Source organism: Phyllopteryx taeniolatus, chromosome 6 (genome assembly GCF_024500385.1).
Source record: "Phyllopteryx taeniolatus isolate TA_2022b chromosome 6, UOR_Ptae_1.2, whole genome shotgun sequence".
NCBI lineage: Eukaryota > Metazoa > Chordata > Actinopteri > Syngnathiformes > Syngnathidae > Phyllopteryx > Phyllopteryx taeniolatus.
In genome coordinates, this window is record NC_084507.1 from 15568552 (window position 1) to 15596036 (window position 27485).

The 27485-nt window shown below is 45.8% G+C and overlaps 4 protein-coding genes and 1 long non-coding RNA gene across 5 annotated transcripts in view; 3 read left to right on the forward strand and 2 right to left on the reverse strand.

Moving 5' to 3' along the window:
- The window catches only part of ceacam1 (CEA cell adhesion molecule 1), a 58239-nt gene extending 55149 nt beyond the window's left edge, over positions 1–3090 (reverse strand). Inside the window, exons 1-3 of the mRNA XM_061776417.1 lie at positions 2933–3090; positions 2259–2591; positions 212–490 (exon numbers count right to left, since the gene is read on the reverse strand). Of these exons, the coding sequence (XP_061632401.1) occupies positions 212–490; positions 2259–2591; positions 2933–2978 (658 nt within the window). The 5' untranslated portion in view covers positions 2979–3090. The remainder of the gene's footprint in view (positions 1–211; positions 491–2258; positions 2592–2932) is intronic.
- A 4602-nt stretch (positions 3091–7692) lies between these two features.
- Positions 7693–8803, forward strand: LOC133479254 (uncharacterized). Its single transcript, XM_061775949.1, has 3 exons — positions 7693–7825; positions 7901–8224; positions 8744–8803. The coding sequence occupies exons 1-3, from the start codon at positions 7774–7776 to the stop codon at positions 8782–8784; spliced, it is 417 nt and encodes a 138-aa protein (XP_061631933.1). The 5' UTR covers positions 7693–7773; the 3' UTR covers positions 8785–8803.
- A 3318-nt stretch (positions 8804–12121) lies between these two features.
- On the forward strand, positions 12122–15292 carry LOC133479667 (uncharacterized). The gene is made up of 6 exons (XR_009789037.1): positions 12122–12330; positions 13210–13470; positions 13986–14106; positions 14225–14256; positions 14339–14424; positions 14504–15292. It is a non-coding gene; the product is annotated as an uncharacterized LOC133479667 (long non-coding RNA).
- Positions 15293–22291: 6999 nt separating this feature from the next.
- On the forward strand, positions 22292–26096 carry LOC133479419 (hepatic and glial cell adhesion molecule-like). Its single transcript, XM_061776418.1, has 3 exons — positions 22292–22337; positions 23404–23699; positions 25620–26096. The coding sequence occupies exons 1-3, from the start codon at positions 22292–22294 to the stop codon at positions 26094–26096; spliced, it is 819 nt and encodes a 272-aa protein (XP_061632402.1).
- Positions 25976–27485, reverse strand: part of grik5 (glutamate receptor, ionotropic, kainate 5) — a 204305-nt gene continuing 202795 nt past the window's right edge. The window contains exon 22 of the mRNA XM_061776775.1: positions 25976–26987. Coding sequence (XP_061632759.1) covers positions 26949–26987 — 39 coding nt within the window. The 3' untranslated portion in view covers positions 25976–26948. The remainder of the gene's footprint in view (positions 26988–27485) is intronic.

Below are 27485 nucleotides of genomic sequence, written 5' to 3' on the forward strand. Positions count from 1 at the left end.
GGTTACCATCAGCACACTTGACACTCAATGAGCATCTAAACGATTAACTTCAAGTGTGTTTGGCTTTTTCTTTGTGTTTTTCATGTCTTTTCTACACGCAACACGTTCTTTTGTGATAATCACCAGAAATAAGGCTTTTGTATTGGATCTCGGGGTTGTGCAGGTGAAACTAATGTTTTCTTGGGTGCGATGTATCCAGAGTGTCACTCACAGCTGACGGAAAGACGCACCGAATCGCTGGTGCCTCCGCTGACAGCATTGGACACCCGACATCTGAACAGCCCGTGGTCGAAGCGCGTCACAGGGGTGACGGTGAGCGTGGCGCCTCCGTCGGTGATTTGAACTCTGTCGCCGGCCGAGATCTCGGCGCTGCCGTTCAGCCACTGGAAGGAGAGGGACGATCCCGAGGAAAAGCAGGACAGACGGACGGTGTTGTTGAACTCCACAAGGTCTGTGGCGTTGGCCGTTAACATTACATTGGAGACTGGAACTGTGGGGGCAAAATAACACAAAATGTTTTGAAACCATGTTGGTAGTTATGGAAGAGGGTATGTATTATCATCATGCAAGATATCCCTGTCTGATTTTCATGAAACTTGGCCCAAGGAAGAATTAATTAAGAATTCACTTTGTGAGGCATTTCCCCACACCCAAAATCTCAGTGAAATTTCACATTTTCACATATTTAAATGTTGCACCTTATATAGATGCATGCTTTTTTTTGTGGTGCCACTAAATAGTTCAAATTACCACTACTATGATTAATTTCTGATACCACCTTGTTTCGCCTGCAAGAGCATATATGACATGCTGATGATAGCAACGGAGATCTACTCTTCAGTGGCCATTATACAATGTACAAAGTACCTGTAATATTAATGAATACATACACGAAGTCCCAGAAGTCACTACCACATCCTTTTTTCTATTTCCTTTTTTTTTTTTTCCCCGAATGGTATTTATTTTTTTCCGTCAGTATTTAACAGCTCGGGCTTTGCAGTTTTTGTAAACACATCTCTTTCCCTTGCCTATGGTTTTCCAATGGATATTGGAGCAGATTTGCAAAATTGCCACCTGGCAAGATGTGTTTCTGTCCCCGACTGCAGTTCAGTCCAGTGCAGCCCTCCTGATAGACTTTGCACAAGCGCCTGCTCTTGGAGTTTGGTGTATTCATCAGTAGTGGAAATGGTAGGACTGTGGCTTTATGGTTTGTCCAAAACAGATCCTGGTTTGATCCTGCTATGGATAAATCGAACTCCGAGTAAATCGTACTACAGGTTAAAGCAGTGTGATGGCCATAAAGTTTCTTGAATTGCCGATGAACTGCAGGCAGGGACAGAAAAACATCTTGCCAGGCGGCAATTTTGCAATGATGCTCCAATGTCAATAGGCCTATCAAGGGAATGATACTGTACGCTTACAAAAACTGCCTAAGCTCCCAAATGTTGATGGCCTCACGTCTGTCTGAATGATACCTGAAACAAAGTTGAAAAAAGGAAGTCATAGTGACTTTAGGGACACCTTGTCTTATGCATTTTATATTATTTTATTTTGGTATCATTATTTGAGGAAAAAATGCAGAAAATTGGTTTTGTACAATTAAAGGGCCCTCACCCTGGCTACATTAGGAGGCAATACGCTAAGCAGGTAATGTATTAAGTAAAATTTGTTATGGTCAAGTAGAGTATGAGAAATTTACCACTGGAATAAGCAAAATTCACCTTTCAGCGAAAAATGATGTATTTAAAAAAAAAAATAATTGGTGAATTTGCGAGTTGTGAATCATGACTATGTGGGGGGAAAGCTACATAATGAAATTAAAGTAAAAATATGTTTCCTTTCAAGATGTCTGACACACAAACTGGAGAGGGAATGGGAAGGTGCCTAGTGGCATTTTTTACCAGGTACTCTGGTTTCCTCCCACATCCCAAAAACAGACTCTAAATTGCCCGAAGGTGTGAATGTGCCCTGCGATTGGCTGGCGACCAGTTCAGGGTGTACCCCACCTCCCGCTCAGAGTCAGCTGGGATAGGCTCCAGCACGCCTGCGACCCTAGTGAGGATAAGCGTTACGGAAAATGGATGTATGGATGGATGGAATTGATCGTCTTTGTCTGCTTTCGTATTTAATGGATGATGGTCCTCATTGCCATTGTTGATTATGATCACACTTCTCCTCTATGCCCTCACCGGTAAACATAAATACCAATACATTCTGATTACCATCTCAGATTGTACACACAAGAAACATCTGCTCACCAAATGTCTGTAGTGTGGTGGATCCTGTGATTTGGTTGCCGCCATCCGTTACAATGCCAACTCTGTATTTTCCGTTATCGCTCCGAGTCAGCTTACTGAGCTCCAGAGACCCGGTCTGTATGAAGAGGGTGATCCTGCCGTCAAACTCTGGGCTAGTTATGTTTTTAGACGTGGCCGTTATTATGGGAGTTTCCTTCGTGTCGTCGATAAACGTCCAGGTCACCACCAAGAACGGTGTTGCTGTGGGAGTCACCGCGGTCTCGAACCTCACCGAGCCACCCACGGCTGCAGGCAGAGGCCCGTCCGGCAACACCCCGGATCCTATTGTTAAACCTGGAGGACAGATTTGGAATAGAAAAAAAAATGACCCAATGATCCAAAATATCCACTCTTCGGTTAAAGTTTAAAACTTCAAATCATTGCTAAATGAGCAATGTTTGAGCAGGCAATAAAGGGCCCTATAATTAGGTTTATGGCCGAGCTTAGTTTGTTGCACATTGACAGGCTTGCGCAATCAACCAGAAAGCAATATTTACGAAATATAAGTTACCTTATGCTATTATTATAATCAAATACATGTTGTTAATACATACAGTATTACCATTGCATAGTTTAAGGAACATTTGTAATTTTTGGGCCCACCAGCTCAGTGCTCAAATATTGGACAGCCTTACCTGTAAAAGCCACAGAGACAATACAAAATACTGCAAGTGTGTCCATTTAATCTTCATGAAAATTGTACAGCAGAAAATGTCGCATCTACCGGGCTTGAAGTGCCCCAGCAAATGCGCTCATCCGGCAGCTCTAATCGTTCAAGTAGCGACAGAAGCCTACCTACCTGTGCATTGGACCAAGCCGTTGAATAAGGAAGCTGTAGGTCACCTTCAGTGACAGATGTGGCACAGCGTCGCCCTCTTGTGTTTGTGCTTGAAGTCAATACAAAGACATTGACAACTGTGTTTTTGGGGTGCAGTTTTGTTATGTGTATTACTGTGTTGTATACCTAACAAACAGAATTTGTTTTAATGCAGTTTTGGTCAGGATTACAAGGCGTAGGCTCTAACTTCTTTGACTAAATACAAAGTAAAATACAGTGGAACCACCTCTAAAGTCAATTTGCTAGAATTTCTAAACAATTTCCCCCATGAATATATTAGGAATGGAAATAATCAGTTGCAGGGCCAAACTGTCACCATCCAAAAACCTTTACTCACTGTTTCATCCTAACATTCAACATCCTAATCTTACATAGAGGTGTCAAAAACTTAACCATTCTTAATAGGAGTATTGTTCAGATCAAAGTCAGCAAAGGCCCAATTGTTGGATGTCTCTGAAAGATGATCCAGAGTGATTATCATATTATATATATATATATATATATATATATCCTCTACCGCTTATCCAGGTCGGGTCGCGGGGGCAGTAGCTTTAGCAGGGACGCCCAGACTTTCCTCTCCCCAGCCACTTTATCCAGCTCTTCCGGGGGGATCCCGAGGCGTTCCCAGGCCAGCCGAAGGACGTAGTCTCTCCAGCGTGTCCTGGGTCGTCCCCGGGGTCTCCTCCCGGTGGGACGTGCCCGGAACACCTCACCAGGGAGGCGTCCGGGAGGCATCCGAATCAGATGCCCCAGCCACCTCATCTGGCTCCTCTCGATGTGAAGGAGCAGCGGCTCTACTCTGAGATCCTCCCAGATGACCGAGCTTCTCACCATATCTCTAAGGGAGAGCCCGGACACCCTGTGGAGGAAACTCATTTCGGCCGCTTGTATCCGGGATCTTGTTCTTTTGGTCACGACCCACAGCTCGTGACCATAGGTGAGTGTAGGAACGAAGATCGACCGGTAAATTGGGAGCTTCGCCTTTCGGCTTAGCTCCTTTACCACAACGGACCAATACAAAGTCTGCATCACTGCAGACGCTGCACCGATCTGCCTGTTGATCTCCCGTTCCATTCTTCCCTCACTCGTGAACAAGACTCCAAGATACTTGAACTCCTCCACTTGGGGCAGGATCTCATCCCCGACCTGGAGAAGGCATGCCACCCTTTTCCGACTGAGGACCATGGTCTCAGATTTGGAGGTGCTGATTCTCATCCCAGCCGCTTCACACTCGGCTGCGAATTGCTCCAGTGAGAGTTGGAGGTCACGGCTTGATGAAGCCAACAGAACCACATCATCAGCAAAAAGCAGAGATACAATAGTGAGGCCACCAAACCGGACCCCCTCTACACCTCGGCTGTGCCTAGAAATTCTGTCCATAAAAGTTATGAACAGAATCGGCGACAAAGGGCAGCCTTGGTGGAGTCCAACCCTCAGCGGGAACGAGTCCGACTTACTGCCGGATATGCGGACCAAACTCTGACTCCGGTCGTACAGGGACCGAACAGCCCGTATCAGGGGGTTCGGTACCCCATACTCCCGAAGCACCCTCCACAGGACTCCCCGAGGGACACGGTCGAACGCCTTCTCCAAGTCCACAAAACACGTGTAGACTGGTTGGGCGAACTCCCATGCACCCCCGAGGACCCTGCCGAGGGTTTAGAGCTGGTCCACTGTTCCACGACCAGGACGAAAACCACACTGCTCCTCCTGAATCTGCGATTCGACGTCCCGACGGACCCTCCTCTCCAGCACCCCTGAATAGACCTTACCAGGGAGGCTGAGGAGTGTGATCCCCCTGTAGTTGGAACACACCCTCCGGTCCCCCTTCTTAAAAAAGGGGACCCAGTCTGCCAATCCAGAGGCAATGTCCCCGATGTCCACGCGATGTTGCAGAGGCGTGTCAACCACGACAGCCCCACAACATCCAGAGCCTTTAGGAACTCCAGGCGAATCTCATCCACCCCCTGGACCCTGCCACCGAGGAGCTTTTTAACTACCTCGGTGACCTCAAACCCAGAGATAGGAGAGCCCGCCTCAGAGAACCCACACTCTGCTTCCTCATGGGAAGGCGTGTCGGTGGAATTGAGGAGGTCTTCGAAGTATTCTCCCCACCGACTCACAACGTCCCGAGTCGAGGTCAGCAGCGCCCCATCCCCACTATACACAGTGTTGGTGGTGCACTGCTTTCCTCTCCTGAGATGTCGGATGGTGGACCAGAATTTCCTCAAAGCCGTCCGGAAGTCTTTCTCCGTGGCCTCACCGAACTCCTCCCATACCAGAGTTTTTGCTTCAGCGATCACCAGAGCTGCATTCCGCTTGGCCAGCCGGTACCCATCAGCTGCCTCAGGAGTCCCACAGGCCAAAAAGGCCCAATAGGACTCCTTCTTCAGCTTGACGGCATCCCTCACCGTTGGTGTCCACCAACGGGTTCGGGGATTGCCGCCACGACAAGCACTGACCACCTTACGGCCACAGCTCCGGTCGGCCGCCTCAGCAATGGAGGCGCGGAACATGGTCCACTCGGACTCGATATTCCCCGCCTCCCCCGGAACATGAGCAAAGTTCTGTCGGAGGTGGGAGTTGAAACTCCTTCTGACAGGGGATCCTGCCAGACGTTCCCAGCAGACCCTCACAATACGTTTTGGCCTGCCACGTCGGACCGGCATCTTCACCCACCATCGGAGCCAACTCACCACCAGGTGGTGATCAGTTGACAGCTCCGCCCCTCTCTTCACCAGAGTGTCCAAGACATGCGGCCGCAAGTCCGATGACACGACCACAAAGTCGATCATCGAACTGCGACCTAGGGTGTCCTGGTGCCAAGTGCACGTGTGGACACCCTTATGCTTGAACATAGTGTTCGTTATGGACAATCCGTGACGAGCACAGAACTCCAATTACAGAACACCGCTCGGGTTCTGATCGGGGGGCCGTTCCTCCCAATCACGCCCTTCCAGGTCTCACTGTCATTGCCCACGTGAGCATTGAAGTCCCCCAACAGAACGATGGAGTCCCCAGCGGGAGCGCTCTCCAGCACCCCCTCCAAGGACTACAAAAAGGGTGGGTACTCTGAACTGCTGTTTGGTGCATAGGCACAAACAACAGTCAGGACCCGTCCCCCCACCCGAAGGCGGAGGGAGGCTAACCTCTCGTCCACCGGGGTGAACCCCAACGTACAGGCGCCGAGCCGGGGGGCAATAAGTATACCCACACCTGCTCGGCGCCTCTCACCGTGGGCAACTCAAGAGTGGAAGAGAGTCCAACCCCTCTCGAGAGGACTAGTACCAGAGCCCAAGCTGTGTGTGGAGGCGAGTCCGACTATATCTAGTCGGAACTTCTCGACCTCACACACCAGCTCAGGCTCCTTCCCTGCCAGAGAGGTGACATTCCACGTCCCTAGAGCCAGCTTCTGTAGCCGGGGATCAGATCGCCAAGGTCCCCACCTTCGGCCACCGCCCAGCTCACACTGCACCTGACCCCTATGGCCCCTCCCACAGGTGGTGAGCCCATGGGAAGGGGGACCCACGTTACCCTTTCGGGCTGTGCCCGGCCGGGCCCCATGGGTGCAGGCCCGGCCACCAGGTGCTCGCCTTCGTGCCCCACCACCAGGCCTGGCTCCGACAACGAAATCCATTGTTTGTTGTCATCATTAGGGGTCTTTGAGCCGTGCTTTGTCTGGTCCCTCACCTAGGACCTGTTTGTCATGGGTGACCCTGCCAGGGGCATCAAGCCCCAGACAACTTAGCTCCTAGGATCACTGGGACACACAAACCCCTCCACCACGACAAGGTGATTGCTCAAGGAGGGGTATATATATATATATATATATATATATATATATATAAAATATATATATTTTTTTAAATGAAGCTTTTTTTTAAAGCATCCCCTGAATATCCTCTTCGCAGTTGCAGCCCACATCCATCAAAACTACGCACCAAAATTTTCAGAAATTGTATTAATTGTCCAAAATTAATAAAGGACTAGGTTTTGGATCTAGAGCAGATAAAAGGTGGATTTTGGTGAGACAGATAATAGACACAAAATTTTATTGAAATTTTAAAGTCAACTTTTGAATTGTAATTATTAGGAGTGGAAGGGAACAGCACACATGTCATGACTCTTTTTTTTTTTCTTCAGAATTACATGTTAAGGATCCTTGTAGTTTATTTTGTTTCATAATCTGAATTACAACATGTGTTTTTAAAGGAGACATTAAAATGTAAATAAAATGGTAGAATTTTAGCATGTTCGACATTGGAGGTTCCACGATAATGTATTGTAATTGCAGTGAATTGCTTTCGGTAAAAATACCACCAAATTCTTGACAAACTACCTGTGAATTGTCTGTGGAAACAATGGTAATTCCAATGGTTCTTTAACATTTTATCCACAGTGCATCTATTAAATAATATTCGATTCTAGTCAGACATTGGGCTACACTATTAATCATATTTTCCCTTATGTAACTTTGATGGTGTTAATGGAGGTAATAATTTAGCATGCTGAGCATAGAACTTCCTGATATCGTGTCTTCTTTATTGCAGATAATCTCCAAGGCACTCTTTCCATTGCAGCTCCAACAGAGCAGACTCCAATGATGCAATAGAAGAGGAGCAGAAAGAGTAATACACGATGACGTTCAATATGTTTTGCCAGCTAACCATCTTTGTGCTGCTGTCTTCAGGTATAAGTGACGGTTTAAAACTAATTAGACAGGTTGTGATGTGTGGGTGCGTTAACTGTGCTGATATTTTTGCAGGTCTTTGTCACGGTGCTGGGGTAATCCCGGTCGACTCACTGCGTGGGACACCTGGACAGAGCGTGACCTTCGCCACGTCTCTGACGCCGACATCCGAACCCTTTCTGGCACTAACTTGGAGCTTTAACACGACCGCCAGTGTGATCACCTCGACCAGCGTGGACGTAGTGGGAGAAGGCTACGAGGGCAGGATCACCCTGGATAAAAGCACGGGATCTCTGGTACTCGGAAATTTGACAGAGGAAGACAGCGGAGAATATGAGCTAATCATCATCCCACATGCTGCCCAGCCGATTCAAGGATATGTTAAATTGGAGGTGCTAAGTGAGTAAAATGAGCTGACATAACTGGAATAGTTCAACATGGGGCATTTGACTAAATTAATACATTTTTGAAATAATATTTGTCATCATATGGTATCTAGATGCTCTGAACTTCTGTTTTTGATAGCAGTGTTGTATTGCCCAGGATAATGTTGCCTGGAAAAGTTGTGCATTTTGTCTCAATTTCTTCAAAACACAATTACTAATTGTCAGTCAATTCCATAAAAACAAATGACTAACAAATCAGATAACCGTTTCTAGAGCACATCCACATTAATTACCTCCACCAAGCAGGGATTATAGTATGTGAGGCGAATTGGTATTTGGTTGCACACAGACCCAGAAACAAGCAACTAGATTTTGGTGTGACGCAAGGAAATGGTTATCACTCTTCACGTTGAAGTCGGCTTGCATTAGGAGAACAATGTGTGTTTTTAAAGGCGATTTACGATGCATTTTTTTCCCAATTTAAATTGTTAAATTTCTATTTTTGTCTTGCTGAAATGAGCCTGTTTTGAAGGGTGTTCCTGTCTCATCAAAGTGAGCTACTGCACACCTTAGACTGCTGGGCCAATGGCGAGTACGGATTTCTTCACTATGATGAGCAAAGAGTGTCTGCATGTGTAGCTCTGCGTCGAGAAAAGAGAGTGCTTATAGACACGGGTTGTTTAATTTCCCACCGGATGGATCTGCAGGAACGCCAAAGACCAAACTTTACGTATAAAAGCAATTTTAAGTCAATTTTCCATTATTTTCCCTTGAAAGTATCCCATCGTTGTTTTATTCCTTTTTGTGCACAGGTGTAGTATCCATACCTGTTATGGCCTGTCCCGCAGAAAACTTGATTGAAGGCAAAACCTCCCTCAACTTGACCTGCGACGCTGACGGTGTCGTGACGAACAGGGCGTGGATGAGAAAAGGCAAACCGCTGCTCCCCGGGGACAGATTCGTGTTTTACGACGGCGGGCGAGTGTTGTCCGTCAGCCCCGTACACAGGCAACGTCAGTAACGGCATCAGCTTTGATACAGCCAAATGCAAGCTGAAAATCTTTTGTAAGTGCTCCCCTCTACCTTAAATTACAGTACAGCCATACAGTCACCTATAGCTATGTTTCCAGTATGCAGTTGTAAAAGTTATTGTACTGTATATGGAGTTCTTTATTACAGGTAATGTCATTTAGGTAATTTAACAAGTGACCAACAACCCCTCTATTTGACATTGGAAAACTCTCACGCCACACCACCAAACAAAAGCGTCACAAAAAGTATACACAGTGGATATAAAAAGTCTGCACACCCGTGTTCATTAAAACAAAATGAGACCAACATAAAACATTTCAAACCTTTTTCCAGCATTAATGTGACCTATAACCTGTACAACTCAACTGAAAAAAAAATTACATCTTTTAGAGAGAACTAAAAATAAACAACTGAGATGATATTGTTGCACAAGTGTGTACACCCTCTTATAACTGTTGTTGTGACTGTGTTCAGAATGATCTAATCACATTCAAACCTATGTTACAGCAGCATGCACCTGCCACCATTTATATCAACTGCCTCTGATTAACCCCATATAAAGTTCAGCTGTTCTATGAGGCTTTTCGTGCAACTTATCTGCTTTCTAGCAGAAACCTAAAGGTTTTGGACTAACACTGACGGGTATTTGGAACTGTTCATAACTCCCTCCACCTTGACTAAGGCCCCAGTACCAGCTGAAATAAAAAAGCCCCAAAACATGATGCTGTCACCACCTCGTTTCATTGTAGGTATGGTGTTCATTTGGTGATGAGCAGTGTTGTGCTTGCGTCAAACATACCTTTTAGAATTATGGCCAAAGGGTTCAACCTTGGTTTGACGGGACCATGACAACATCTCTCAAACACGTGTGGAAACTGTGTTATGGTCCAGGTTATAGGTCACATTTCTGGCGGAAAAAGTTTTGAAATGATTTATCTGGGTCTCATTTTGTATTTACATCACAAAGAATAATCTCTCTATCTGCTTAGACGGGCCTGACGAACCCTTCATTGATCAGGATCCGGTTGGTGCAGAACTGGAGGAGAGCGTCACGCTTCCCTGCTCGTCCGACTCACTGCCGAAGGCCAAGTTCACCTGGAAGTTCAAGCGCACGGTCATGTCCGGTCCCCAGCAGTACATCGAGGAGATGCAAAAGCGCCACCTAGGGGAGTACACTTGCACGGCCAACAACGAAATCACCGGGTTGGAGGTCTCGGTGGTCCACACGTTGCGTGGTATTTGGACTGTCTTTATCACTGCATATTCACCCTTCTCTAAGAACCGATGCCACTGTTGCTAAGCGCTACTAGGATTAACTTTATGAACCATTATGGTGCTTCCAGTGTCTGCTCTCCCTGTGAAATATTATCCATTTTCTGCATGACAGGGGGTCTTCGGTTTAGGACATAATTCTGTTGCTACGGCCTAACCCGAATTTGTACGCAAGTCGGAATGTGCCGTAGTCACATCATCAACCTCTACTAATGCATTAGTCAAGTCAGAATTACGGTCAATATTTGTATGAAACACACTTCTAGGCTATAAATATAAAACAAGCCCCCCCCCCCAAAAAAAAAAGTCAATACTGCAGTAACTGAGCATTCCTTCTCATGTTTTGTTACTGTCCCCATCCATCCATCCATCCATCCAACCACCTGTTGGTCACCTACCTACCTATCAATCCACCCAACATCTGTCCATTGTCATATCAATCATTCATCGATGCACTTTCCAAACAAACGTATTCTGCTTACCTTAGCGCAGACAACAGTTTCTCTGTTGATTTTTGAAGGATTCAAATGAGTATGCGGACCGTCGCATGGCTTTAGCCAGAGTCTGCATTTATCTAGGGTTTTGTAATCAGTCATTTGTGACTCATCATTTAACCATAGTTTCTTTTGAAAAGAGCAAAACAAATATCGTGAGTGGTCAGTCTGGGGAATGGCTTAGTGAAAGGTGAATGGGTAATATTAATATGTGCAAATGGAAACAGAGTAACTTGTTTCTCTTCCTATCCAGACTCCTGTGTTCCCTTCGGTATTGTCTGTGGTGGTTTGCACTGTCTTGACGTCTCTGGGACTCATGTTGATCTGAAAGACTGCACTTTACTGTGATGTGTTCATTGTCAATGTATCTTCATATAAGGCTTGTCTTTTCGCCCTTGCTGCTCCTACAGTGTTACACGCACATTAGCTAAAGTGCTGTTCGACATTGTAATGAAGATGACATCAGGAGCTGTGACATTCTGCGTAATATATAATGACTTACAGCTTTTAATTTCACTTAATTTCAACAGCGATTAATGCTAATTTAGACCAGTGTCCCTTTCTTATTCACCGCCTTTAAACGCATCAATCGCAAACTCATTTGACCTTTCTGGTGTCCTATAATACTTCACTTTGTTCTTTTACTGTCCATCATCTATCCAAAGTGTTATGATACGATCCCTATTCTGATGGGTTTCTGATAACGCCTTATCGGGATGGTCACATTCATAAACATTTATCTAGACTCATATAGCGTATCAAGATTTGTTGTTGTTGCATGTGTTAATCACTAAGCACTAATGCAGCACAGGTTCTGGATGCCTCCATGTTTCTTGCATGAATAATTAACAGCTGGGACATTAAATAAGAAATACATTAAAATAAATGGCAATGACAGTGGGATATGAATACATTGTAGTGTTTACGAAGCACTAAAAACCGAAATAAATATAAAAAAATATGAATATTCTATGAATCAATTCCATGCCTTCAACTCTTCAGGCTTAAGCCGTGGAATCGGTGTGCTCCCCGACAGCCTGGTCGCAATTCCTGGAGAAACGGTGACATTCGCCACAACAGTGACCGTTCCTGGTTATCACCTGGAGTGTTATGGATATCCACGGCGCCATCACTAATATAATAACCTCCAGTAGTTTGAATGTAACGCTGCCCGAGTACCAAGACAGGATCACCCTCTTCCGCAACACAGGATCTCTGGAGCTGAGGAACGTGACAATGAGAGACGCTGGAGATTACAGAGTCACCATCATAGCTGCTGGTGGATCTCAGCAGAGAGGGAACTGTAAACTGGACGTACATGGTATGTCGAAGTCATTTTATTACCATTTATCTGTACAATTCAAGTTAGTGTTTCGTTTTGTTCAGTGAAACTAATGTAGATTTCGTTCCATGAATGAATGCCGCCTATCTGCAAGGTGCTAACTCCTGTAAAAATGTTTCTAATAAATAATACGTTCAAAAAGAAGCCCAAATATTAACACAACATTTTGATATTAGATGAAGCACATATTGTCTTCTCACTGTGCATATATTTAACAGCTGAGACGTTAAGATTTGTACAACCAGGCCAGGGTGTACCCTGTCTCTCGCCCAAAGTCAGCTGGGAAAGAAAATAAACAGTAGACAATGTGGTTGCACAAGTGTGCACACCCTCTTATGCCTGGGGATGTGGCTTTGTTCCGAATTAACTGATAAATTCACATTCAAACTCATGTTAAATGGGAGTCAGCACACAACTATGGCCTAATGTATGATTAACCCCAAATGAGCTTAGAAGTACAACAATTAGTCGACAACCAACCGATTATCAAATTAATTGATAATTCATCCTCTAGAGACCTTGTTTAATTTCAAATTGTCCAAATCCTCAGAATTTCAGCCGCTCAACAGTAAATATTCTCAGATTTCTGTAGTCGTCCATGAAAGCAGACTGATTATTATCTTTGATGAAAATAACACATTTCCAAACATCTGCTTTTATTGTGAACAACAAAGATTTCACGATTTGTCAGTAATGACAGTCTGCCAGAACTAATTAGTCTGCAATCACAGTTTGCAATGACAGCCAGTCTCTCAGCCAAAGTCAGCCGTCAACATCGCTCAAGCAATCACAGTCTGTCAGCCACATTGAGCTCCACCCCCCTACTTAAGGTTTTACTTATGACTTAATCATTGTCAGGTTGTTTGACCAGCCATCCATGCAAGACGCTGCATCGCCACCCTGTGAATCCGCTTTCCGCCCCAACCACAAGCTCTGCCATATGACTTCTGCCTGTACCTGTGGCTGTTTATCTAGCCTTCTGCCTCTGAATTTGAGTTCTGCCGTAGCATGTTTGTTTGCCGGGCCCCATAGCTATTGGGGATTCTACTACAAAGACAACCAAGTGTGAGTTACACTGTCCTGCTCTCTGTGAATTGTGGATTAAGACAACAGTGAAGTGTGAGTATTCCTGACCTGCTATCTGTGGATTACGGAGCATTAAATGAATTTGAATTATTATAAAAATATAAATTATGTAAGAATTGGCCTGTTTTTAATGAATCTTCATATTTGACTTTTTTAATTGAACTACTGAAATAAACGAACTTTCTTACAGTGCTGTGGCCCCACCTTGCACGCCACTGCCTTTGCACGTTCTAATTCAGTGATTCCCAAAGTGCTAAGTGGGCTCCCTCTAGTGGTATGCAAAAGAATCAATTAATTAAATGTTCCAACTTTTTTTTTTTTTTTTTTAAATCAATTACAGTGCATTTGTTTAGTACATTTCAATTATATTAAACATTTAAGTACAATATATTTGCATTTGCTGGTGGTCCTGGAGAGTCAGTTATTTACTTGGTTGGTACAGTTCTAATTAATTCAGATACACCTATTTGTTATGTTGGGTTAAAGAGAAAATTCTCCTTTTGAAAAATGCGATTAATTGTGACTAACAAACATTCATATTTTTCCAGAAATCCCCGACTGCGACTACTCGAAGGCCGTTGGAATTGCTGCCGCCATCACAGGCGGGCGCTGTATTCTCATCGCCGTAGTGATCGGATTGATTGCATGGGTTCTCAGAAGAAGGAAAAGGTGAATCTTGTCATATTAAAGGAGAGGACTAGATACAGGCAACAATGTGGGCAGTGACCTTACTTTTTGCTATGTTGAAGTTATTTTAACAGCATTTTAACCTCATTTTACCTCACAGACTCAGCAGCGGATATCCAACGCTCAAAAGAGGTTAGTATTCATGACTTATTTTTGAAAAAAAAAATAAAAAATGGACACGCCATCAATTAAGACAAGCGGTCTGCTTTCCTAGAGAGAAAGAGTGTGAGGGTGAAGCACTCGGACATGTATAAGATCTCAGGTAGAACTCACAGTGACCATTAGGCTGCTTCGTTCACGGTGAGTGTGAGAACTTTGTCGGCATCTGATTGCAAATAATTAATGTACATTTCTTTTATGACATTTTTTTTTCCTGCAGAGGAAAAGGAATGATGAAGCACAACTAAGAAGTCCTCCACATCAAAACTTCAGTCTTGTTTTTATTTATTAATACACAACAACTCAATGCCTTTTATTTTATTTTTTTTACTGTGATTTTAGTTGTATTGTTCTCGTGGCACCACGGTGGACGAGTGTCACAGTTCAGTTCTGAGGTTCTGGGCTCTATTCCCATCGATGGCGTAGCTGCTGTCAAGCGTAAAAAACGAGCGTATCTTGATTTTTGCGCAACCGCCAGATCGCTGCACCTTTTTACCAATTTGGCAGACCGGTCTGCACCAAGCTGAGCGTGTCGGTGCAGCGAGGGTGTGCCCTTGGAGATGCGCTTAGCGGAGTGAGAGTTTGTTGTCAGAAAGCCCGTCTCCACTTACGCCTGCCGGGACCACATCTAAGTTTTGGCACAGGTGATCGAACGTGATTTTGGTCTGTCTTATATTGCCGCCAGGTGGCCAAGGCGCACACAGCAGAATGAGCAGCACAATGTGCAACAGGCTCGTTTATTCAATAATGTCCGTGTGTGAAAAATAGCGATAATTACACGAACATGTAATGGAAATAAGCATTTATTGACTCATTTACTAAGTGAGGGGTGGCCACTATTTTGAGGGATGTGATAATATATAAGAGAGTGTGTACAAAAATGTCCCACAGTGTCCTCTGTTTTGTACTTACTGTATTTGTTAATATATTAAACACGTATTACCTGCATGTTATTTTATTTTGGTAATCTTATCCATCATGACCAGGTGACAATAAAATGATAATCAATGCAATGTGTCTTCATGTTGAGATGTGGGTGCATGTTGTGTGTGTCTGCTTGAATGTGTTTACATAGTGCATTATAGTTGGACAGGTTATTACTTAGACTTTAGCTTGATCACAATTGTCCTACCTGATTCAAGGTAACGTGACTCACGTTTTAATCAATCAGTTGTCTTCAATCGAAGAAAAGCAGAGCATAAAATCTTTATGTTTCATATTAAATCTGTTCTTATCTTCACAGTGCATATATCAGGTGAGAAGAATGCGATATAAAAGAGATGATAATTTTTCTATGGAAAATTAGTTTGCACTTTTTTTAGTTAGGATTAAAAAGTAGCGGAAAATTCTCATTTTGCTTTTATCAATACAATTTTACAGTATAAACTACTTAGTTTTTCAGATGAATAATATGCACAGCGTTGTCACTGAGGTCAGGATTTCAAATATTTTTATGAAGCCTCTTGTGTGGAAATAAATGGACTTTGTCTGTGATTACAGACAGCCATCCTGCAACTTCTTATCTTGCTACCGCATCAGCATCAGTCGACGATATTAACCAAAGCATACTCTGACCTGTAGTCAGGTGAGACCTTATCTCCTATTTTATTAATATTAAACCGAAATTGCGACATTAATCAATAATTAAACCTCTGTATTTAAGCAGACAACACCAAGGCCAAGGTAAATGTGTATTTTCGCCAAGGCAGGAGTTGTAATCCTTCCAAATTACATATATTCATCCAACCATCCATCCATTTTCTACCGCTTATCCGGGTCGGGTCGCGGGGGCAGTAGCTCACCGGGGAGGCGTCCGGGAGGCATCCGAATCAGATGCCCCAGCCACCTCATCTGGCTCCTCTCGATGTGAAGGAGCAGCGGCTCTACTCTGAGATCCTCCCGGATGACCGAGCTTCTCACCCTATCTCTAAGGGAGAGCCCGGACACCCTGTGGAGGAAACTCATTTCGGCCGCTTGTATCTGGGATCTTGTTCTTTCGGTCACGACCCACAGCTCGTGACCATAGGTGAGGGTAGGAACGAAGATCGACCGGTAAATTGAGAGCTTCGCCTTTCGGCTTAGCTCCTTTACCACAACGGACCGATACAAAGTCTGCATCACTGCAGACGCTGCACCGATCTGCCTGTTGATCTCCCGTTCCATTCTTCCCTCACTCGTGAACAAGACTCCAAGATACTTGAACTCCTCCACTTGGGGCAGGATCTCATCCCCGACCTGGAGAGGGCATGCCACCCTTTTCCGACTGAGGACCATGGTCTCAGATTTGGAGGTGCTGATTCTCATCCCAGCCGCTTCACACTCGGCTGCGAATTGCTCCAGTGAGAGTTGGAGGTCACGGCTTGATGAAGCCAACAGAACCACATCATCAGCAAAAAGCAGAGATGCAATACTAAGGCCACCAAACCGGACCCCCTCTACGCCTCGGCTGCGCCTAGAAATTCTGTCCATAAACGTTATGAACAGAATCGGCGACAAAGGGCAGCCTTGGCGGAGTCCAACCCTCACCAGGAACGAGTCCGACTTACTGCCGGATATGCGGACCAAACTCTGACTCCGGTCGTACAGGGACCGAACAGCACGTATCAGGGGGTTCGGTACCCCATACTCCCGAAGCACCCTCCACAGGACTCCCCGAGGGACACGGTCGAACGCCTTCTCCAAGTCCACAAAACACATGTAGACTGGTTGGGCGAACTCCCATGGACCCTCGAGGACCCTGCCGAGGGTGTAGAGCTGGTCCACTGTTCCACGGCCAGGACGAAAACTGGCTTCGAAAACAGGCCCTGCTCCTCCTGAATCTGAGATTCGACTTCCCGACGGACCCTCCTCTCCAGCACCCCTGAATAGACCTTACCAGGGAGGCTGAGGAGTGTGATCCCCCTGTAGTTGGAACACACCCTCCGGTCCCCCTTCTTAAAAAGGGGGACCACCACCCCAGTCTGCCAATCCAGAGGCACTGTCCCCGATGTCCACGCGATGTTGCAGAGGTGTGTCAACCAAGACAGCCCCACAACATCCAGAGCCTTTAGGAACTCCGGGCGAATCTCATCCACCCCCAGGGCCCTGCCACCGAGGAGCTTTTTAACCACCTCGGTGACCTCAAACCCAGAGATAGGAGTGCCCGCCTCAGAGAACCCACACTCTGCTTCCTCATGGGAAGGCGTGTCTGTGGAATTGAGGAGGTCTTCCAAGTATTCTCCCCATCGACTCACAACGTCCCGAGTCGAGGTCAGCAGCGCCACATCGCCACTATACACAGTGTTGATGGTGCACTGCTTTTCTCTCCTGAGACGTCGGATGGTGGACCAGAATTTCCTCGAAGCCGTCCGGAAGTCTTTCTCCATGGCCTCACCTAACTCCTCCCATACCCGAATTTTTGCTTCAGTGACCACCAGAGCTGCATTCCGCTTGGTCAGCCGGTACCCATCAGCTGCCTCAGGAGTCCCACAGGCCAAAAAGGCCCAATAGGACTCCTTCTTCAGCTTCCCTCACCGTTGGTGTCCACCAACGGGTTCGGGGATTGCCACCACGACAGGCACCGACCACCTTACGGCCACAGCTCCGGTCGGCCGCCTCAGCAATGGAGGCGCGGAACATGGTCCACTCGGACTCGATGTCCCCCGCCCCCCCCGGAACATGACCAAAGTTCTGTCGGAGGTGGGAGTTGAAACTCCTTCTGACGGGGGATTCTGCCAGGGGATTCTGCCAGATGTTCCCAGCAGACCCTCACAATACGTTTGGGCCTGCCACGTCGGACCGGCATCTTCCCCCACCATCGGAGCCAACTCACCACCAGGTGATGATCAGTTGACAGCTACGCCCCTCTCTTCACCCGAGTGTCCAAGACATGCGGCCGCAAGTCCGATGATGTGACCACAAAGTCGATCATCGAACTGCGACCTAGGGTGTCCTGGTGCCAAGTGCACGTGTCGACACCCTTATGCTTGAACATGGTGTTCGTTATGGACAATCCGTGACGAGCACAGAAGTCCAATAACAGAACACCGCTCGGGTTCTGATCTGGGGGGCCGTTCCTCCCAATCACGCGCTTCTAGGTCTCACTGTCATTGCCCACGTGAGCATTGAAGTCCCCCAACAGAACGATGGAGTCCCCAGCGGGAGCGCTCTCCAGCACCCCCTCCAAGGACTCCAAAAAGGGTGGGTATTCTGAACTGCTGTTTGGTGCATAGGCACAAACAACAGTCAGGACCCGTCCCCCCCACCCGAAGGCGGAGGGAGGCTACCCTCTCGTCCACCGGGGTGAACCCCAACGTACAGGCGCCGAGCTGGGGGGCAATAAGTATACCCACACCTGCTCGGCACCTCTCACCGTGGGCAACTCCAGAGTGGAAGAGAGTCCAACCCCTCTCGAGAGGACTGGTAGCCGAGCCCAAGCTGTGTGTGGAGGCGAGTCAGACTATATCTAGTCGGAACTTCTCGACCTCACACACCAGCTCGGGCTCCTTCCCTGCCAGAGAGGTGACATTCCACGTCCCTAGAGCCAGCTTCTGTAGCCGGGGATCGGATCGCCAAGGTCCCCGCCTTCGGCCACCGCTCAGCTCACACTGCACCCGACCCCTATGGCCCCTCCCACAGGTGGTGAGCCCATGGGAAGGGGGACACACGTTACCCTTTCGGGCTGTGCCCGGCCGGGCCCCATGGGTGCAGGCCCGGCCACCAGGCGCTCGCCTTTGAGCCCCACCACCAGGCCTGGCTCCAATGGGGGGGCCTGGTGACCCGCGTCCGGGCAAGGGAAAACGAAGTCCATTGTTTGTCGTCATCATTAGGGGTCTTTGAGCCATGCTTTGTCTGGTCCCTCACCTCGGACCTGTTTGTCATGGGTGACCCTGCCAGGGGCATCAAGCCCCAGACAACTTAGCTCCTAGGATCACTGGGACACACAAACCCTCCACCACGACAAGGTGACGGCTCAAGGAGGGGTACATATATTCAGTCAAATAATTGCAATCTTGATAAAGGAAGACACAAGTGAAAAAACTGACCGTTGTTTTGTTTGTTTGTATATTCATTTATCCATCCATCTATCCATTTTCTGAGCCGCTTCTCCTCACTAGGGTCGCGGGCGTGCTGGAGCCTATCCCAGCTGTCATCAGGCAGGAGGTGGGGTACACCCTGAACTGGTTACCAGCCAATCGCAGGGCACATAGAAACAAACAACCATTCGCACTCACAGTCATGCCTACGGGCAATTTAGAGTCTCCAATTAATGCATGTTTTTGGGATGCGGGAGGAAACCGGAGTGCCCGGAGAAAACCCACGCAGGCACAGGGAGAACATGCAAACTCCACACAGGCGGGGACGGGGATTGAACCCGGGTCCTCAGAACTGTGAGGCTGACGCTCTAACCAGTCGTCCACCGTGCCGGCATATTCATTTATGTCTTTAGTAAATAAAGTAAGCACGTGTAATGACTTTGATTATGCCTCCCTCAAATAGATGCCTCCTCTTTTCCATCAGGAAAAAAAAGGGTACTTTCAGCCTTTTTTATGCTGATGTTCACATATTGAGGTGAAAGAGTTGCTGAGCCCATTGGAACCAAGTTGCTAATCAAAACAGCAGCACCTGCTGGGGCTTAAAGTGTGCAGTCTGCGTTTATCTATAATAGTCCTCTGTTCTGTTTTAAAATATACTTTTCACTTGATGTTGTAATGGAAACTGGTACAATATATGGAAAATGTTATTTTATATATATATATTTTTTAATGATTTTGTTTTTTTTAGTGTGTTTGTGGGACTCCAATAGTGAATTGTTACATTTGAACGATTTCCAGTATGCCTGACAAGAACAACAGCCACCGTAAAGGTGTGAATACATCTGCATTCATTTTAAATATGTACTTAAAAGTTCAATACAACTGAACTTTACTTAACTGAACTGTACTTTAAACAACATTATGCACAGTTTAAGCATTTAATCCAGTGATTCTTTCGCTTACCAGTAGAGGGATCCTGTGGACCACTCGTAGTACACATACCACATTTGGAGAATCTCAGTCCTCGTAGGAAGTGCAAGTCCTGGAATCTGCCCAAAATGGCTGACTTTCTGTTCAATTTTGGGCATGGGTCCTTGAGATGTTTTTTGTGCATCCCGTCATGATACAGATGCCCACTGACTTTCCTGTTGAAAATGGTGCCAGGAGGCACGATTATACTGAGTGAGTTTTGGGGGTCGGCACCAATAAAACGCATACATTTCGACCAAGATACAAGCACCTGCCAATATTGCTGAGTTTTCAGCCAAGATTAGAGCCCTATGTTTTCCATGTTTTCAACTATGTTTTCCATCCCTGCTGTACTCCTCGTGTCAATTATTGGGTTTCTCCAACATAACAGGTTGAATCACTTCCTATTTGCGCTTGTGTGTCACTCAAAGAGGCACATTGTTACCAAGAGTCCACCTGTTGTAAAAAGCCTTCGTGTCAGGTCTGACCGCAGTTTCACCCCCCCTCCCCTCCCCTCCCCTCGCTGTGGGGGGGGGGTCACATTCACATTCACGTGGCTCCATTTACGACACTCGGTGCGTCATCGTTTCATGCGATGACCACAAATTCCTTCAGTGTTCGTATACATCCAGTAAACCAACTCAGACTCGGGAATTTGCCCAAATGAGCTGTGATTGAGGCGATTCAAGCCAACTTTGCACTTTTGTTGCTAGATTTAGCAACTTTCGATCAACCTAGAAACTTTTCTCTCACAATACACCAGCTCCAAAAGTGCATTTTGAGTAGCTAGTCATTTTTCATTTTGTTTTTCTTTTTAAGCAGACATTTTGGGCACAATCCACGGCTTGTAGTAGAATGGCAATATCTAATTAGAAAATTCGGCTAAATTGGAAGCGGTTATCCTATCACGAACTTGCCGAGCTTTTTAGCCTCGTCTAATGTGTTGCATTAATGTTTTTGCTATGAAAAAGAGGGTGTGAGGGGCTTGTGCTCATGGAGGAAGGTTGCGTGTCTCCATCGGGTCTTTGATCGTCCTCCTTGTCAAGGAACGAAACGGCTGACTGCTGCTGCTCAAACACTACTCCCCGAAAGCACTCACTTAAGAGCTTGTAAAAGGGGATGCGCAAACACTCGCAAACCCCCGTAACGTGACTCCGTCTTCGTCCTCACGTATTCATTGACTAATATAGTTGAAAAACAACGCGACTGGTGGGTCAGGCACACGTGCTTTCCTCGCATGTCCGCATGTGGTCAAAATCGTTGGTACAAGCAAAGAAAAAGAACTTGAAACTCCATCCATTTTCTAAGCCACTTTGTCCTCATTAGAGTCGCTACGTCTTTAGACGGGAGAAGGGGTACACCCTGGACTGCTTGGCGGTCAATCGCAGGGCACATATAGATAATCAACATCCATTCACACTCACGTTTACACGACTGTCAGTCTCAGTCTCTTACATTAAACCACGATTCATGTGCGGAGTCTATCCCAGGTGTCTTTTTTGGCGAGAGAAGCGGGCTACATCCTGAAGTGGCTGCCAGACAATCACAGGCCACACATACACAAACAAGAATTCACAGTCACATATTCAGAATATTAGTGAACCTAACGTGCATGTTTTTGCAATTTGAGAGCAACGTTAACGCCACACTGGAATGCCGAGACTTGAATCAGAACCTCAAAACTGTGAGGCAGTTGTGCTAACCACTAGTTTCGCCTGTACTTAAACATTTTACAATTTCATGTGGGTTTTTATTCCGTTTTCTGGATGATCCCTTTGACCAATCCAATGAGTCCGTCAAGCAGAACCTTTCAACTCAAGGCGTGCTGGTGAACGTATACAATGGTGTGTGTAAGTAAGTCGGGTTGGGTGTAAGCTGTTTGACATGGAGCGCGTTTACACTCCCCCTAAATTCTGCAAGATGTCATTTGCAGAGGTTTTGGGAGAAGTGGGGGAGCTTGTTGACCATAAAAGAGCAGGATGAAACTGGACTCTCCTTGTTTCTTGACTTGACGACGAGTCACCATGGACACCAGGCTGCTCAGGATCGCAATCGTGTTGCTTCTAGCAGGTAGGCTTCAGTTGTTGCTCTCGTACTTTTTTGCACTTTTGGAAGTAACCAATTATGAATGTTTTATTACTGTACTTACGTACTTTTTTTTTTAGATATTTGTAATTGAGTATTTATTTTCAGATGAGTTTTTACATTTAGTCTCTACATTTGAAAACAGATATCTATTCTGTCTACATCTTACTTTGTCAAAATAGGCTTGTTACTTGTTTCAATTTCCGCAAATGACGCCACAACATAGAGACGTAAATAGAGTGATGTAAAGTCAACAACAGCTGAGATTTTGATTGATTGATTGAGATCTTAAGAGATTTAAAAGGCTGTAGAAGGGCGGGGGGTGGGGGGGTGGATGAAAACAAACGGCATGGGGGAACGTGAACCAGAGATAATTACTTACTAATTAATTGTGTCTCGTGGCATCCTAAAAACGGCCAATCTGGCATTCAACAATTCTCCGTCTAATCTGGGATCAATAGGGACCGAGTCCTGCTGTGAATAGCCCCAAAAAAATAACAGGACTTATTGATGCCCCTCACAAAATGTATATACTGGAGATGCCGCAAATATGGCACCAAAGCACTTTACCTTCTCTGTGTGGCGTGCGCAGTACTCACGACCGACAACAAGGCGCTCTAAAGTGGCCACGCCAGCCCGACGTCCCGTTCCACATGCTGGCTTTCAGGTCAGACTTTTCTTTTTTTCTCCCTCGCTCTTCCGCTTTCTTTGCATGATGTGCGCACACTTGTGGTCAACAACGAGGTGCTCTAAAGTGGCCACGCCAGCAGACTAACTGAAAAGAAGATGCATTTTCAGGGTGTGGGCATTGCTAGCGAGTGAGCTGTACATCGCAATTGCGCCACATAACCGAGTTTTCATATAGTGGGGGAGGGGCCACTCAGCCCCAGAAAGTGCATCAAGACCAAAAAATATCTGGAAAACAGTTTAACGCTATAGCTCCACAATTGAGTACTACATAGTTTGCGGTCTTTGGACAAGTTTGTAGCAACTATCTTCAAACGTGTAATGTACAGTATTTGCTTTTTTTCTGCTTGTCTGGTTCTGTCAGGCACGTGCACGTCCCAGAATGCGCTCCCCCCAGGCCCCTTGAGCGGCGCCGTGTCCGGAAGCGTCACCTTCACCACCACCCTGCGACCTACCGAGCGTCCCTTCTCCTCTGTTAGTTGGACCTTCAAAGGTGCCAACGTCGTCACCTCTATCGACGAAGACCTGCCCGGGGAGGGTTACGGCAACAGGATCACCCTGGACCGATCCACCGGGAGTCTGGAGCTCAGGAGGCTGACCACTGCCGACAGCGGGGAGTACGTGGTCACCATAATACCGCAGGGGGAGGGTCAGAAACAGGCGAAGATCACTCTCAATGTTTATGGTAGGTTTGATGCCGAAAGAAAATTTAAGATCACTTTATTGTCCAAATGCTGATGAAAAGGTCGGAGGGCCCTCTCCAGGTCAGGGAGGAGATCCTGCCCCAAGTGGACAAGTTCAAGAATCTCAGGGTCTTTTTCACAAGACAGGAAAGAATGGAGGAGGAGATCGATGGGCGGATTGGTGCAGCGTCGACACTGATGCGGACTCTGTATCGATCTATCGTGGTGAAGAAGGAGCTGAGCTGGAAGGCAAAGCTCCGGATTTACCGATCAATCTTCGTTCCTCACGAGTTGTGGGTGACCGCAGGACCGTCCCTAGCCAATGTGGCACACTCGGCAAGATTTTATATGGGACCCCCCTCCTTCGGCGATTTACTACTTCATTTTATTTTAACATTCAGTAGTTTGACAGTTCATCAAGGAGTTTCAATCCTTAAATTTGTCTCGCCATGAGGTGCTTTAAGTGCAATTGCGTTTGAATTGGATTTGGGATTTACAAATAATACGAGAAAATATGTTATTGTAAGTGCGTGTAAGTAGTAAAACAGAAACAATACACAAATTTCAAGCTCTAGCCTTAGATTTACTCATTTTTCAGTTTTTACATTTCTCCACATCAGATGAGGCTTTCACATTTCAAAATGTTATCATTTTAGTTCAACATTAAATAATTCCCATATTTACATTTTCTTATTTCCCGTTAATTTGATAGTTTACAAAAAAATGACTATTTAAAATGTTACTAATCAAATCATACAGTCCCACTCCCACATTCCCAAATTATTTATAGATATTTGACATATTTATTGCCATTTCTTGAGCGATCTAAACAATTCAGACTTCAGACTGCTTAGCTCATCCAGGACATATAACATTTCTTAAATTCCCACATTTTCACAATCAAATGACCAAAGAGAGATTTTTTTTAATAGTTACCTCCTCCTCCTCCGTCCACATTTTTTGACCAAAGGCGTATTTTATCGATATTTTACGAGGTGTATCAGAAAAGGTGTCAATAAAGATATATTTCTAATCCAAACTACAATCTATGAGTCTTCTCCATCACTGTGGGCCAGACAGTCAAACAACAAAGAGATCCCAAGTCCATAAAGACATCCTTGTGCCATTTGCTTAACTCCGTGCTCAAAAAGAGGCGAGAGTTGTGGCAGGACAACTCGTGGCAGCTTCACCATGTCAACGCGCCAGCTCACAAAATCCTGAGCGTCTGACACTTCCTGCCGTGCTGGAGCAACCTCCCTACTCACCCAACCTGACTCCATCAGATTTTTTTCTTCCTACCCAAGCTCAAGGCGGTCATCGAGGGGACCCGTTTTTGAAGACGTGGACGACGTCAAGATGGCGGTGACGACCAAGCTGTGGAGGATCCAGGAAGAATCCTTCATATAGTGCATAAAGGGATGGGAAAGTGCGTTCAACTCCAAGGGGATTACTTTCAAGGGGAAAACCAGTCGTCGGTAGCAGAGGTTAGTTGACTAGTTGATGATCAATGACGTCATCGATTAATCGACTTGACTCGACTTTCATTGAGTTATTGTTAGTCGGCTACAAAGAAGCTTTAGTCGTTCAACCCCTAGTTTGTAGTCTGCGTTTGAAATAGATCTTTTGTGACACCAATTCCGGAACTTTTCTGAGACACCGAATCATAATATTATGACTTTGTCTTGGAAAAATATAACTTTATTCTCACGAGATTACGACTTTTTTCCTCAACAAAATAAATTGTGGCTCTTGTAAAGATTACAACTTTTTTCCTTAAAAAAATACATTGTCACAACATTACACATTTTCTTTCACTTTAAATATGAATCTGTTATCGCAACATTCTGACTTTTGTTTAAAATAGAGTCTATGGCATTTAGGGGTAGAGACATGCTAGTTATATTTGATTAGCTTTAGGATTATGAAGTGGTTCTCCTTGGTAAAGCTTCTCTGGGCCCAAAAGGTTAAAAAAAAAACAAAAAAAACCTTGAGTGTCAGCCACCCCTTTAACAGGACCATTTTCTGTGTTGCGACAGTGCCGGTCTCCAGAGTCACCATCCAAGGGCCCACTACCACCCTGATCGAAGACCAAAGCTCGGCCACCATCACATGCGAGGCCTCCGGCTCCGTCAGCAGCCGAGTGTGGACCAAGGACGGCCACCCTCTCCTTCCCGGTCCCGGCGTCAGCTTCTCTTCGGACAACGCGATTGTCTCCATTCGATCCGTTCGCAGCTCCGATCGTGGCGTCTACCGCTGTCGGGTCAGCAACCCCATCAGCGCCGTGACCATGGCCTTTAACCTCACCGTAAACTGTGAGTACTGCAGACCTCCTCCAAGGTCTCTACAAAATAAAATCCTGGTTCACCCACATTAACCAACTGACTATTCAGTAACCCGTAGCTACTACTGCAAACATCCACCTAGCATGTCTTCATTTTACTATGCTACAGCTTTTTTCTTCCGACTCGGGGCTGTTTGAGAAGAAGTATCTGCTTGCCTAGTCGCAACGCCCTAACTCCAGTCCCAGTCGTCATGGTAACAAAATCCCTTCGGCCCTGTAGAAATTTTTAAATCCTAGCTGTTGTTTTTTGTCATAATATCACAACTTTGTAAAAAGTATTTCGCGTAATATTATGACCTCATCTATGTATAATTAAGTCACATGAAATTTTGACTTTTTTCTTGTAATATTACAACTTGTCTTATTTTTTGATAAATATTTAGGCCTAGTTTGAGATGTTTGAGGACCACTGGCATGGACCGTTTAGGCTGAGTCCTTTTAGGGTCGACATTGTGATGGTTCAGACAGCTGCCTTACAACAACTTGACAGAAAATGAATGTCTGTTCTGACTTGGCGCAGTTGGACCGCATAACGTATCAATCGTGGGACCCTCGGCGGCGCCGGCTGGGCGCAGGGTGATGCTACAGTGCTCGGCGCGATCTTTCCCGCCAGCCAAGTTCACCTGGGAGCTCAACGGCAACGGTACCGGCGTCAACGGCTCCTCGTACGTTGTCGAGCGCCTGGATGAGGAAAGCGAGGGCAACTACACGTGCACGGCCAGAAATGCAATAACCCAGCGGGAAAATTCCACCGTTCTTTACCTTAGAGGTACCAATTCGTTTGTAGCAACTCTTCATTTAGAATTCTGGTACCTGATGTTTCAAATTGTCTTGCTGTCTTTCTGATGTGGTGAAGCGTCCGGCGGCGCTCCCCGCTGGTCGTTTTCAGCGCTGGTGATTAGTGCAACGGGCCTGACGTGGGTCCTGTAGCGTAATAGAAGACAACCGGGTGAGTTGTGACACTGGATTTTAATATCAACACGATCATACTATAATAATAATAATAAGTATACAGTGCAGTGGGACTTTGACTTACGAGTTGAATTTGTTCTATGACCACGCTCGTTGCTCAAGTCTCAAATCGTCTTTTCCAATTGAAATGAATGGAAACTCCAGTATTCTGTTCCAGCCCCGCATAAAACAATAATGAACATTTTTGGAACATGATTTAAACAAAAATAAAAAACACTAGCGCAAAACCACTGTGTTAAATCAGCGGACAGGGAGTCAATGTGTTCTTTTTTTGCTTGTAGCTAACGTTGGTTGACTAATATAAGGAGCTGCAAACTGTATATAATTATTGCCACATTCATATCTTAAAATATAGTAATATAATATTGAGCCCAGATTGAACCGGTGTGTAATTTTCCCTCAAATTGCTCTTAAATTTGGCTTCCTTAAACTTGCACAGAATCGCAGTAA